Source organism: Chiloscyllium plagiosum, unplaced genomic scaffold (assembly GCF_037043375.1).
Source record: "Chiloscyllium plagiosum isolate Xiang-an unplaced genomic scaffold, Cpla_swu_hap1 HiC_scaffold_13, whole genome shotgun sequence".
Classification (NCBI taxonomy): Eukaryota; Metazoa; Chordata; class Chondrichthyes; order Orectolobiformes; family Hemiscylliidae; genus Chiloscyllium; species Chiloscyllium plagiosum.
The window spans coordinates 54,706,611-54,721,256 of NW_028270151.1; the positions used below are offsets into that span (position 1 = coordinate 54,706,611).

Genomic DNA, 14,646 nt, shown 5'->3' on the forward strand with positions numbered 1-14,646 from the left:
CTGTGGTTATTTTCCCTGGAGTGTCAGAGGGAAAATCAAGGTTTATAAAATCAAGAGGGGCATGGATGAGCTAAATACACAAGGTATTTTCCCTTGGGTGGGGGAGTCCAGAACTAGAGGGCATAGGTTTAAGTTGAGAGGGGAAAGTTTTAAAAGATACCTGAGGGGCAACATTTTCACACAGAGGGTGGTGCGTGTGTGGAATAAGTTGCCACAGGAAATGGTGGATGTTGATACAATTACAACATTTAAAAGACATCTGGAGGGATATGTGAAGAGGAAGGTTTTAGAGAAATGGCATGGATGAATTGGACCGATAAGCCTGTTTCCATGCTGTACATCTCTATGACTCTATGATTTTCATGCATATAGTGTTAGTGAATAAGTTGCTATTTGTTTTCATCAGGCAATAGCAAAAGCATCATGTATTTTCAAATCAAGAAAGCTTATGTAACCAGATGGCTGCTAATAATGGTATCTTCTGCATTTGTTGTAACTAAAGTGTAGTAATTATTATACATATACAGATTCAAATCTTGTATCAGTGACTTATAAACATAGCATGCATTGTATAATTTGTGGTTACTTAATTAATATTTTATTTTTCATGCAAATACACCTCTTATCGGGGCATTGGTGAACATCAGAGAAACCTCAATCTTAAATCTTCTCTGAAATTTTCGCCTGTTCTGTATTTCACTCAGTTTTTTTACTTATGTGTTGATTACAAATAAAACTGTTCAACTAATCTTCATTTGGGTTCAGGAAAACACGCCACCATACATTTCCATTGTTCTCAAACTGTACACTCAATGCATTTCTGACATGGCACTTTTGTCTTTACACACCAGGGTCAGGTTCATAGCACAGTTTGTGAGCCAGGCCGGAGCTGTGTAGGAACAGACATAGGTCAGTTAGAAGGATTGCCTCGGTTTTTCAACAAAATATCTAAGCTCTTGCCTGCATTTAAAAGAATCCTAAACCTCACTTGGCACCTTTTCCTCAGGCTATGTCTTTCCTGCCACCTCTATGCTCCCCATGTATCCTCATGTTGATGGAGGATGACGTATGTATTTTCCTCTGATTCCATGCAATATTAATGAGAAAAAATACATTGCTTGAGAGGATAAAGTAAACTGTTTGCTATCTTAGAAAATTTTTTCACATTGTAGTTTTTGTGAAAAGAAATGCATTCTGTCATGTGAAAACATTTTGCAATACTTTGTTATTCTTTCCAAATGAATTGAATACTCCTTTTGCTGAAACCCATTAACACTTGAAACCTGATGTATTTCCTCATCAAACTACCCAGAGATGATATTACAAATGTCTGGAGCATGTGTTTCTTGAACCTGGGCCTCCTGACCATGGGATGGGGACACTATCACTGCGTCACAAGAGTCCTCTAGTACATGAAATTAGGAAAGCGTTCAGAATGACCATAGCTGAGTAAACAAATACTGCTGTTTTGGACTTTAAGAAACTGCAGGTACCAATTTCACTTTCAACTCATAGCTTTTGTCAATCAATGTAAGGAAGCAGGTTATGTCAAAAACAGATATTTGTTTTACCAAAGTTTTGAAATCACAGCAGAAAGGTCTGACAGGGCATTTTGTAACATTTTCCACTGCATCATCCATTTCCACATTGGAAAAGCACTTTTACCAAAATGAACAATTGCAAGAGGCTGGCTAATTTAAGGGTCAATTTACTTTTATAGGATGGATCCCTATAATGAATAGCTGTATTAATGCAGATCTATATTGCAATGCATCATTTAACAGTAACATTTCAAAGTAGGAAAACACTAACTTTTTTGCATGGTCCAGAATTATGTCTTTTCATATTCTCAAACCTGAGGTGCTTTTAATAGGTTCCCAATACTCAGTACCACCAGATGAAATCATGTGCAGGCAGAAATTTTTGTTGCCCATTTAAGATGGGGAAGCTGATCTTGTTGATAGGCAGGTGCATGTTTTGAATGCTATGTAATCCTCATTCACAAAATGCCAAAGGGAAATTGATGCAGAGACAGGAATGTGAAGGAAAAATGGATTTACTCCATAAAAAGTAAGTATGGCCATTCATGCATTAAAATATGCTCTTATACCTAGGTGAAAATTCAGTCCATTAATTCAATTGAAAATCCAATATTACTGCCAAAGACCATTAACTTTTACTACTAGGCACAACATGTATATCTAGCCCTAAATTCAACATTGTAATTTTTTTTGAAAGAATGCTCCAAAAAGACCATGAGCATGCTATCAGCATTCAAGTATAGTCCCAAATTAATGGTGCAAAAGATGCCCACGGCCACCTGATTTCTATATTGATTCAACAACTTTGTAACTCAAACAAATTCTGTTCATACTCACCAGGGAAATAAGAAAAATAAATTGAGTAATTGTATCTTTCTGTTTTTTTCATTTAGAAAGGGAAAGAAATGGAGCAGCATGCATAAGTGCTCCTCTTGAGTTTGGAATATGCATAGGTAGCTCATGTGGAGAAGAACATCACTGGCATTTTATGTCCTGTTTCATTTTGTATACTATGTACTTCAGTGTTATATGGGCATATTAACAAAATAATTCACAGAATCAGAGTTATAACGATGCAGAAGAAGGCTATTTCACCCATCATGTTTAGCTTGGCTGTCTGAGCATTGTGACTTGGTGCATTTTTCCTCTCTTTTCTCTCTAACCCTGTACATTTTTTAATTCAATTAAACATCCGATACCCTCTTGAATGCTTGAATTGAACCTGCCTCCAACACACTTCAAGTAGCATATTCCAGAGCCTGTCAGATTTTCTTGCATTTGCCTTTTATAAACTATTTTAAATCTGTGCTTCTCATTGTTAATCTTTTAAGAGTGAGATCATCTTCTTCCTATCAACTCTGTACAGAACCCTCATCATTTTGGAAATTTTGCTCAATTCTCCTGTTGGTAGTTTTTCCTCTATCGAAATATTGTTACATCAATTTCCCTAAGATTACTATTTTTATAACCAAATAAATCTTGTCTGCTGACTATTTATTCATAATGAACTTGAACTTAAATTTTCATTCCGTTATTGACTTTTCTTGATAAAGAAAGTTCAAATATTCTATTTTAATGATGTTTTCTCTGGTGTACATGGAGGAAGTCTTGTGGCACAGTGGATAGTATCTATCTCTGAGCAAGCAGTTCCAATTGCAGGACTTGCTTGCCAAGGAAGGTGTGTCCATATCATAGCCATATGTTGGTTGAGTATCAATTCTGTCTAATATACCCAGCGACAGGAAGTAAGTATGGGCGAGTCTCCTGATCACCCATGTTATGTAAAGAAACTGGATTGTTTAATATTGGGATCAATAACTGCAGGCTACAACATGTAAAACTATATGTTGCCACAGGAGCTAGTTGGCACAGATAGCTGGATGGCTGAAGTGGATCTGATTGGTGCAAACAGTATGGTATTTGATCACCATTTCTGCTGGGATAGCTTTGGTACTTGCCTCCTTGCCCTATACATGATGGAGGCAATGGTATTGTGGGTTAGACTTGTCTTTGGGGCAGACAACTGAAGAAGTGATGAGCATGTGGAATGAAGCAAATGTTGCAGGGTACAGTGTAGCTGTTTATGTTATACTACCTGAAATTATCTTTGGCCCAGAGTCACATTAACTTTCATGTAGATATTTTCAGTCACAAGATCTATTGTGTTGTTAGTTTTAGGTCATTTTGTTCTATTATGTTTGAAGATTTTTTTGGAGAAGGTTTGGAATATTTATGAGGAATAACTGAATAACAAATGACTTAAAAACCCAGGAGGGAATGATGATCTAACATAGCCCTTATTAAGCTGCCTCTTTTTAAACATTTCTCTTATTCAATAATGTCATTCATTTTTATAATATTGACAGGCAGAGGAGCATGCATCAAGCAATTCATTGCATTTAGTCAGCCAATTTAAAAAACAAATTGAATCGGACCCACCTGTGAATACTAAGCAGTTTCTGAAGAAACATTTTACATTAAGGAAGTCTTCATCTCAAATGGCCACTCAACAACATGCTGAAGTAAGTTTTTTGAATTCAAGACTTTATGAAGGAAGGGTCTCATTTTGATGCATACTTGCATGCCCTTTTACTTAGAGATTAGTTTTATATTGGAAGTGTGGTAGGACTACTGAAACGTGTCCTCTGCAAACCCTCCAGGAAGGCAGCATTGAATTTAAAAGCATTTTGTCGAATACTGAGTGCATGAATTGTAGCCCATAGGTGACACCACTTGAAGTTCACCTGTGATTAGTTCTGCTTCACAGAGATAGTTATTTTGAGTTACGTGATCAAGGTTGCTTGTGGAAAGGTTTTGTGTTCAACATAGTTGAATATCTTTCGCATGCTGGGTACTGTGATTACAGATATGTCAAGTCATACTATGCAATTGCTTGATTAATGTAATTGCCCCTCAAGGGCCTTTCATTTTTTCACAAGTGGATCCCATGTATTCTGAAAAAAATCCATCCACTCTGTGTGTAGTGGCAGCCATTTTGTATTTCCATTGCACATTTGCAATTTGGATGAGGATGGAAGACATCATAAGTAACTGTTTACAAAATGTTTCAAATGCTCAGCCAAAAAAATCTTAATGTTCCTTTCCTCCTTGCATTACTGGTTGACCCCATTAGTTCTCAGCTTCAGTTATTTTTATCTCTCAAGTTACCCCCAGAGCTTAGGGCCTACAGGTTAGTTATGCCAACTATTGTGATGCATTGTCCTTCAGTTGAAGCCAGATTGGTAAGATGACACCCTCAACTTCCCAAGTAATCTGTACTTCGATTACACACCATCATCTCCCACCTTTGCATTGATTTGTTTCCTTTGCATTTCAACATGCTGCCTCCACACTCGCTAGTTGACTTCCCCAACCTGATTGCTGCAGCAGTGGATCCTGATAACCTCCCTTGACATTAAATAAACAGATCTCCAAGAGTGACCACCATGTGTGCCCTGACTGAATTGGAAACCCAGCCTGATTTGGTGAGCTACCAAATCCCTGACTGATCTCTGCACAACTCACTCACTGTCTTCCTATGAATTCTCAGACTGATTACAGTGGACCTGAAGGTCTGACCTTGGTCTAATCCCCAGACTGTAATGATGTAGGATCTATGACCCTGATCACCTCAAGCACCTGATTGATCATGTCAAAGCCCTGGACTGGAATTTGGGTATGGCATGACAGCCAAATTGACAGTTAGTCCCCCAAAACTTTTAGACATGGCTGTTTGATTTAAGCTTGTGCAGTGTGTTTCCTGCATAAGGAGCTGGCACATAGTACAAGCTTGACATTAACAGAGCTTGGTATGATGCCAAAACCTTAACAGCCCCTTAAATGATCACTGCTGGTCACCATTAGCAGTCTGGCTTTGTGTGTGTGCTATAAGGCAAAGCAAGAAAGATGGACTCTGAACCTGTAAATTCTCAATGAGGCTACGATGTGCAAACAGGCAAGGCAAGGCAGTGAGTGTCCATGTAAATGCAAAATGGGTGACAGCAAACTAAAAGCCCTGAGATTTACCTTGTTTCCACAATGAAAGAGGTGCAAATTGTAAGGGAGGAGAAAGTTTAGAAATATAGTTATACTTAGAAATGAATGTTCTGGTCAAACTGGAGTTTCATTTTGAAATATACAAGATAGCTCAGACCAGTATTTGTCATTCACAGGTTTTACTGCTTTTCCCCCCTTCTGGGATGGCAGAAACATTCCAATAATTTGTGTTGGTATGCTCAGAAATGCAATCTTGAAGTAGTGGGTAGACTGATGATGGGGTGAAGGTAGTTGTGAGTGTGAAGTCAACATCTTTGGATGAAAGATGCAGATGGTTGCTGCTCATGAAGTGTGATCTGAGATATTGGGAAATGTTGCCCAAGGTGGAGGCCTGGAAAAGCAGACAACAAGCTGGGCCCATTGGGTATCTGCTCAGACGTTCATGTCAGGAATTATCACTGTCTAGTCTCTATCCACTGTCTATGAAAATAACAAACTATGTATAAATGTGGTGAGATTAGACAATAATGAGATATTGATAGATGCAAATAGGTAATTTAAAATAGTAGGAATTAGTTTACAACTTCTCCCTACAAGTCACCTGAAAGGTTGAAAAATTTGTTACATTTTCAAAAGAAATCTGATGATGTTTTGCATAATATAAAAAAAATCTTTGAAGACTTCAATCAAATTCACTATCAATAAATTGTTTGAGTCTTCCCACATTTGGAGAATAAATTGCACATGAATCAGAATTGTTCCTGACATTCTTATGACTTGATTAAAATCTAGATGAATCATTTCAAAACATAAATCAAATTATGTACTCTGTACGATTGACCTGTATGATGGGTGCAACATTAAATTGTAAAACTCAGTCCCTGCACTTACAGGATTTGAAAAGAAATAGTTCTCTTAGTATTTATTAATAATACAATATTTAATATAATATACTATATCAATAAGAATAATTTATATATTTTCAATATCACAGGGTGCCCAGGTGGAGTAGTATCTTAAAATAGGAAAGTGAGGGAGAAGTATTTTAGGAACAACCGCTGTAGTGCAATTAAAATTGCGGTTTCTTGAGTGACCAGAATGAGAGGAGCATAAATATGGTTCAGTGTTGGAAAGCTAAAGGTTGATGTGAAAACAAGGATGTCTCTTTTGACATTGAAGTGTTATGTAACTGGAGGTTAGTGTAAATTAAGAAATGCAGGATAATGGTTGAATGGAACTATGTGCACGTTAGGTGAGGCAGATATTTGGATGACCTTGCGATTATGGAAAACAGATTGTGGGAAGTCGATCAGGAGTATATTGGAATGATCAGGCCTAAAGGTAATAAAAGGATGAATAAATGTTTTAACAAAAAATTATGTGAGGCAGGTATGAAGTCATGGAATTGAAAATAGGCAGTCATGGTGATGATTTGAACATGTTTTTGAAAACTTGCAACAGTCAAGTATGACAACAAGTTTGCTTTTCGATCTGTATCCCTGTTTCTTTACTGTCTGCGTCAAAATTCTAGAACTCCCTTTATCCGAATACGGCAAGTATACCTAGTCCCCATAACTGCAACAGTTGATGAAAGTTCACCACCCCCTCTCAAGGGCTATTAGAAATGGGCAACGCCTTCATTCCATGAAATAATAATAGCAATACTTGAATTGCCAACAGTTTAGATTTGCATCAGACAGGAGGAGGAGTGGCATGGTTGCTTCTAATGGTGGGGGTAATCTCTTATTGCCCTTGAACTGAATGATTTGATAGGTCGTTTCAGAGCACAGTTAAGAATCAATCACATTATTGTACAGGCCAGAGCAGATAAGGATGACAGATGTCTTTCCCAAAAGGACATTAATGAACTAGATGGGTATTTATGATAATTAGCAATGGTTTCATGATTGCCATTATGATAGTTTTTAATTCCTTTTTTTATTATCGAATTGGAATTTCACTACTTGCTGCAGTGAACATTATGGCTTTCGGATTTTGCATTACTAGCCCAGTGACATTACTTCTACACATTACTCTCCATTGCAGGTGATTCACTTCTTACAATTAGATAGCTCAGAATACTGGAGAGACAAAATTAGGAGTACATTTTCTGATGCTCTATTAAGTGGTGCAGCAATGTACGAGTCACAAAGTCAGACCTTCAGCTTCTTGCCTGACTGCTATTTTGTTAGGGCTGTCAAACAGTACAATTATTATCTTAATATTAAAGTATACTAAGAATTCCCATGACAGATTTTTAAAAGTTGATAGATCCATTTATATTTTTTTTTGGAAAGTTTGTTATCAAGTCTCGGTATGAATTTCAGCCTGAACATTTTTTGTTTAGCTATATTGGACATTATTAATTAAGGTTTCATTTTATTAAAGGGGCAACTTGTGCTTTGCCATCTGCAAGCTGAGCTTCAGAACATACTCCAGGACAATTTATAGCTGTGAAGATATTGGTAGTCTTAATCTTTTATGCGATAGAGTTCTTCTAGGAAATTGTCGATGCCATCAATCACTTCACTTTCTATAACTGCTTAAAATTTAACAAAAGATATCATGTTTGCCCTTCGTAAGATCTTCATAAATTCCAAATAAACAGCTTCCAGCAACTTGCAAAGTTGTTATGATCCCAGTTGATCGTAATATTTGACAAGTCAGATCTCAGAGTGAAATGTGATTTAATGTATAATTTTTATTATTGAAACTATGCATCACTAATAAAATACAAACATCCATTATAATCCCCATTAAAGAGATGCATAATTCATCCATTTGATGTAAATCATCCAGATTCTGATATAATTGATTCAAAAAATTTTAACCACCCTACCTGTTTGGATTTTCATATAATTATGAAATGTTCTAAGTCTCAAGTGATAGACCATCATAAGCTAAAAGTAGGAAATTGAAGCTGACAAAGCTTTAACATCTAAGTTTGCATTTTTTTTCTAAATTGCAAATGTTTATGTAATACTACATGCCTGTTGCATAAATATTAGGAGGCTGCTGTGTTACTGTGGGAATTTCTGAGCCAAGAATCACAACATCTCTGAACAGGTCGATTAAAAATATCTATATGTTTGACAGTTTGGAATAAGTTCGGTATTAAAACATTTAATATTTTATAATTTCTCATATTCTTTAGGTTCTTAACATAGAGCAAGAAGATGGTGAGTCAATGGTTTGTGAGCAAAGCATCAGAGCACACCATTTGAACAGTAACTCATTACTAAATGGCACCTTTGATGAAGAACAGTCTATGCAATCTTTCCAAGAAGCACTAAAAGAATGGAAGGAGAGAAAACCTAGTGAAGCACATTGGTCACCCAAAATGTTTTCAGGTAGAAATGATCATGGCACTTCTATTTTAAGAACTCTACCAATTTACAGAAAACAACTTTAAATGTGATTTATCAACTAAGTAAATCACAATTTTGTGTCAATTATTGAAAGGTGAAAGCGTTGTTAAATTTGTCAAATTGTCATGATATTAACCTGAAATATGGACAAGAAAATAACTTTTGAAATGAATGAAGTTGAGAACTTTATAACAAAAGATTTGCATTCATACCGCTTACATGCAGTGAATTATATAATTTTCTTCCTCTGTTTTTCTCTCTCCCTCTCACTTGCTTTCTCTCTCACCTCAGTCCTATCATACCAGTGTGGCTGTTTCTCCCCTGTAAGTGTGTTAACTGAAATTTGACTGGCTCAATAGGTCTTGCATGAACATTCAAAACTGGATGGAGAGGGCTTTTTCAGAATCAATTCAGTGGTGATCAAGAAACGCTGTTCTGATGATACAGCAGAATCTAGACTGATTTTGTGCAAGCAAACTGTTTATTCATTGGGCACGTTGGCTTTATTTTCAAGTATGACTCTGGTGAAAACAAGGTTACCAACTCTGATATTCAACTGACCTCAGACCTTGAAAGTCAGCAGATGCAAACATTGTCCCAGAAGACGTGATTCCTGTCGTAAAGCCAAGGTTGCAGACAGCAACACTGCCAGATGCAGTATGAGGCATCCCACAAGGGAGCTGCCAATCTGGTGAAGCTGTAGAACAAGGATCTGTGCATGCTTAATAAACATCAGAAGGAGTATGAAATCGACAAAGAAAAGCAATCCCATAACTAATTATTCAGATCAAGGTTCTCCCACTTCCAGTTGTGAATGATGGTGATCAATAAACATTTCACCAAAGGGGGAGGAGAAGGCTTCAAACGCATTTACATCCCAAATGTTGGGGAGGCTGAATATGTTGGGCATGGATGAAGCATAAATGTGCTTGAATTGGTTGAGCAGTTGTTTCTGAGTTGTTTATCTCATATAATTCAAAATAAAAACAATATAAATGATAATTACAAGATTGTGAGCACTAAATACCATACATATTTGCATGTAAGTCACTTTTTTAGAAGAATGTTTTGGACCAAAAATCAGCTGGGGGTCCACTTTTACTTGGGTGATGTTATTGAGAGGTTGCCCAAATGAAATCCGAAGATTACTGCAATGGGCTAAAGTTGAAAAACAATAACACTAAAGAATTACTTTTAACTCATTCATAAAGCAATGCCTTAAAAATATTGAATAAATAAAAATAAAACTTAAATGCTTGCAACAGTTATGCATTTAGGTACCAGTATAAGTCTACACAGTATTGCTTGTGGTTTATTATTGCCTGGGGTTATATTTTACTCAGGAAACATAAGAATTGTTCAAGACTCCATAAACATTTAATTTTTGTAATATTATAAGTAACATGGATTTAATAATACTATCCTGATCTTATCCTCTCTACGTCATGTCTCTGTTTTATGTGCAGAACTGTGCCTTCTCCTCCATGCTTAATGCCGTTCTAGAACAGATGCTAAGTAAAATGTTAGATGCTCCCTCAGGATAAGTTATGTCTCATTTGGTTCACCCCAAATAAAAGTAGAACCTAGCAAATACATAATTTGAGGAGCAGTGTCAGCAAAATCATGCCATTGGAAAAGCTGTATCTTGATGACACTGCCTTTACTTATATAGGCCTCTAACTATAAATAGTTATGAACATTTTCTTTCTGCAAGACTATAAAGATTGCTTTTGGAAAATTGCAAAACAGTCTTTTGCAGCAGAAACAGTGCAGATAGACCAGTACATTATATTTAGTAAGCCACCATATAGCTGTTCACTCCTTTTAGTACTTGAACTTAATAATTTTATGTAACACCGTGTGCATTCTAAATTTTAAACGTGAATGCCAGATTTGAGAAGCCAAACAACGCCATGGAGATTATTGTAAATTGTTGAGGTGGTGATACTTAAAGGAAGATTTTTAGGTATTGACTTAAATGTGCAAATAGGATGACAACAGAATTTGTAGTAAAATGGAAGACTCACTTCTTTCACAGTGACAAATCTGTCAGTAGTTTGTTGATACTTTAGAATGCCCTGTACAGAACCTGGCAGGAATCATTCTCTATGAAATACCAATAATTTGAAATAATCCATATCGCAGAAGCATACTTTCGTCCTTGAAGTGACAGATGTTATCATGAAATGCCCAGGAGCAGGGATTATGGAAATGTTACATGATTAAAGCTGCACACTACCTTTCTGAGCTGATGGTGGTATTTGGAAGCTGTCAGTTGTCATAGATGTTGATACTGTTGTCTAAACTGTGTAAAAGTAAGGAAAAATCTCTGTTTCAGCCCTTTTTATTTAGACTTAACAGCGTTTACTATTAGAAATTAAAATGGTGTAAATTTGTCTGATCTTATTAATAACTTATGATAACAATAGATTTTTAACATCATAACCTGATTCAACCCAGTAAATAATCATTCAACCTATTGTGTGCTATTTGTTGACTAAGAAATTCAATTACTCCCACAAACCAAGATGAAAAATACAAGAAATTGGAATTTGCATCTTTATAAATTACTGTCTTCAAATTTTAGTAGAAGTGCAACAAAAACATAATGGGTGAGACTTTGCTTGGGCAGATTATCTCCTGGTATAATCAAGAGAGTGGTGCTGGAAAAGCACAGCAGGTCAGGCAGCATCTGAGGAACAGGAAAATCGACATTTCAGGCAAAAGCCTTTTATCAGGAATACTCTTAATAATGAAACTTCTTCTTGCACCCTTCAGCTCAAAAATGTTTTTTGCCAGCAGTGTGAACTGGTAATGTGTTGAGGGAAACAAGACATCTGGGATCAATGGGGTACTTTCTCAACTGAAGAGATTTAACAGTTGAGAAGGAATCAGGCAAGAGTGAGGAGGATGAATGTGGATGATATAAAGGATACAAATCAAAAACAAAAAGGAAGGAAAGGAAAGAGAGATTGGCAAAAAAAAGTAAAAGAAAGGTGGGAAAAAAACCCAACAAATTCTGCAACAACAATTCATTACCTAACTTAACCAGATTGATCAGCTGTGTTAGGACATCTTTGGAGCGGGTGGGACTTGAACCTGGGCTTTCTGGCTCAGAGGTGGGGAAACTACCACTGTGTCAGAAGAGCCCTACTCAACGTTTTTAATGAGAGATTTATTGGCAGTAATTAACAATTATCACATTGAAGAATTTTATAGTTAGCTATTGGACATAACATTCTTTAGCAAATTTTCATGGACAATAATTATTTGAAATTGCAGAAAGTTTATAAAAAATGCAGTTTAAGTGAGAGATCCAATTGTAGTAAAACTAATGTGCAGTTATGCTGATTCACAACTTACTCGGTGTTGTTTCCTTCCCACATCAGTTTAATGAATTATCTCTTTAGTTTAAATTACTTGATTATTATTTTAAAAAAACAAATCAGAGTACTGTTATCATTAATTTGACCTACTATGAAGAAAATGTTCACAGAAATTGTCTTATTTAGCAAAAAAGCACCACAACTGGGTTCAGGTGATACTGGTAAGTTGCATGTTGTCAATTTATGACAGCTAGTGCGCCTCTGCATGTAGATGGTGACATTCCATCTTCACATGCTGCAATGATAGCTTTACGTTGAGCCTCCTCCCAGTTGGAAATGTGTTGCTGGAAAAGCGCAGCAGGTCAGGCAGCATCTAGGGAACAGGAGAATCGACGTTTCGGGCATTAGCCCTTCTTCAGAACGTCGATTCTCCTGTTCCCTAGATGCTGCCTGACCTGCTGCGCTTTTCCAGCAACACATTTCCATCTCTGATCTCCAGCATCTGCAGACCTCACTTTCTCCTCCTCCCAGTTGGTGTCACCTGATGATCCATTTCTTCCACTGGGTGTGCAACTTCAATTATGACACGCAGCACCTGTGGGAGTATTCGGGTATCCCTCAGGATACCTCTTTCTTTCACTAGGACTTGATCAATATCTGGAATGTGGTTGACTTGCACCAGATCTTCCCACCATCAAGAGTAGTGGCAGTTGCAGAGAGCTCCTCCATCTTCAACGTAGGTTCAAGTTGCTGCCAGAAGGGTCACCTATGGCCACAGGGGTGACCAGAGTCTGAGACACACTGAGAGACTAAGGCCTGGCCTGGATGTTGCCACAGAAATTGATGAGCAGATTGACTAGGGACGTCCAGCTTGTAGCCAAAGCTATCTGTTGCCTGCAAAAAGCTCATACCCCCACATACTGCACTCATACCCCCACCGGTTAGAGAGTGCTGAATTGTGCAGTTGCCTGCTGTCTGCATGTAGCCCTGAAAGAGCTTCTCTCAGGAGTTTAAACCACCTCGTGCAATGTAAAAACCTCCTCATATCCATCTGCATTGTTAACCTTTTGTTTTACAGTATGGTGGAGTCTGTGGACAGTGTGCATTTTTGTGATGAGTGGATACGTCCCATTTTTAGTTATTTTAAAAAAAGCTGTTTGTTTATTTTTGTTGTGCTTCAGCCCGAAGCTCCTTATATTGGGGTTCCCGGTGTGGTGGGAGGCGGACATGTTGGAGGGATTCCTCATGGATGGAGGGGGGTGGGGTGGTGCCTTATTTCTCCATCCAATTTAAATTTTGTTCGGTGCCGTTCCCCTCTCCTTATTTTTTTACTCACTTTGTTGTTGCATTGCCTGTGATGGACTGTGCTTGTAAACTTTTCTTTTAATTAGAAACATTGGCAATTTAGTGGCAGGGGAGAAAACATATTCAGAGCTGTGTAATAGTGTTTTTGGATAATAAAATGAGCTTGAGAGGGCTGTTGTGACACAATCGTGATATCCCTACTTCTGAGCCACAAAGCTGGGTTCAAATCCTAACTGCTCCACAGGTATATAACACCATCTCCTGAATGGGTTCATTAGAGGGTATCTGTACTGAGGCTTGAATGCAGTTAGAGCTTGGTCTTTCCCTGCATTGAAGTATTGCCATAGACACGTATTTAGTATCTTATGCAACTCACTGGTCAAGGTCTGATTTCAGTTCTTCCTGACTCCTAATCTCATTCAAGTGATTTTGATTCATGTGCTTTCATGAAGGTTTTGTATTCAATAATTTGTGTGGAGTTACATTTGAAGGATTCTGAATACCTGCATTATCTTAAGAGGTGCAATAAATGATAGTAGAACTTTTTTTAAGGAGGCATTTTTTGGCAGTCACAAGTCTTGTGATTACAGCTTGCTTGCTAGAGATTATCGGCCTGGATATATGACTCGATACATGTGTCTCTGGACAAGCACAGCACTTCAGGCAGCATCTGAGGAGTAGGAGAGTTGACATTTCTGGCATAAGCCCCTCATCAGGAATATGATGGGAGGAGGAGTGGGGTAGGTGGAGCGGGTTGCAAGGGGGCTGAAAAATTAATAGGAGGGTGGGGTGGGGCTGGGGGGCAGGTAGCTGGGAAGGCAATAGGTGGATGCAAGTGGGGGGTGATTGTGATTGGTCGGTGGGGAGGGTGGAGTGGATAGGTGGGAAGGAAGATGGACGTGTTGGACAGGTCAAGAAGGCAATGCAGAGTTGGAGGGTTGGATCTGGGATGAGGTGTGGGGAGGGGAGATTAGGAAACTAGTGAAGTCAACATTGATGCCATGTGGTTGAAAAGTCCCAAGGCTGAAGATGAGGCATTCTTCCTCCAGTTGTTGGGTGGTTTGGATTTTGCAGTGGAAGAGGCCCAGGGCTTGCATAACCTTGGTAGAG

The 14,646-nt window shown here is 37.8% G+C and overlaps 1 protein-coding gene across 9 annotated transcripts in view; it reads left to right on the top strand.

Moving 5' to 3' along the window:
* zbbx (zinc finger, B-box domain containing) overlaps positions 1-14,646 on the top strand; it is a 109,191-nt gene that overhangs the window by 32,032 nt on the left and 62,513 nt on the right. For 8 of the 9 annotated variants that reach the window (XM_043702155.2, XM_087993616.1, XM_087993622.1 and 5 more), the window contains 2 exons: positions 3,908-4,063; positions 8,692-8,887. In XM_043702155.2, coding sequence (XP_043558090.2) covers positions 3,908-4,063; positions 8,692-8,887 — 352 coding nt within the window. The remainder of the gene's footprint in view (positions 1-3,907; positions 4,064-8,691; positions 8,888-14,646) is intronic. The other variant, XM_087993623.1, reaches the window with a different exon arrangement.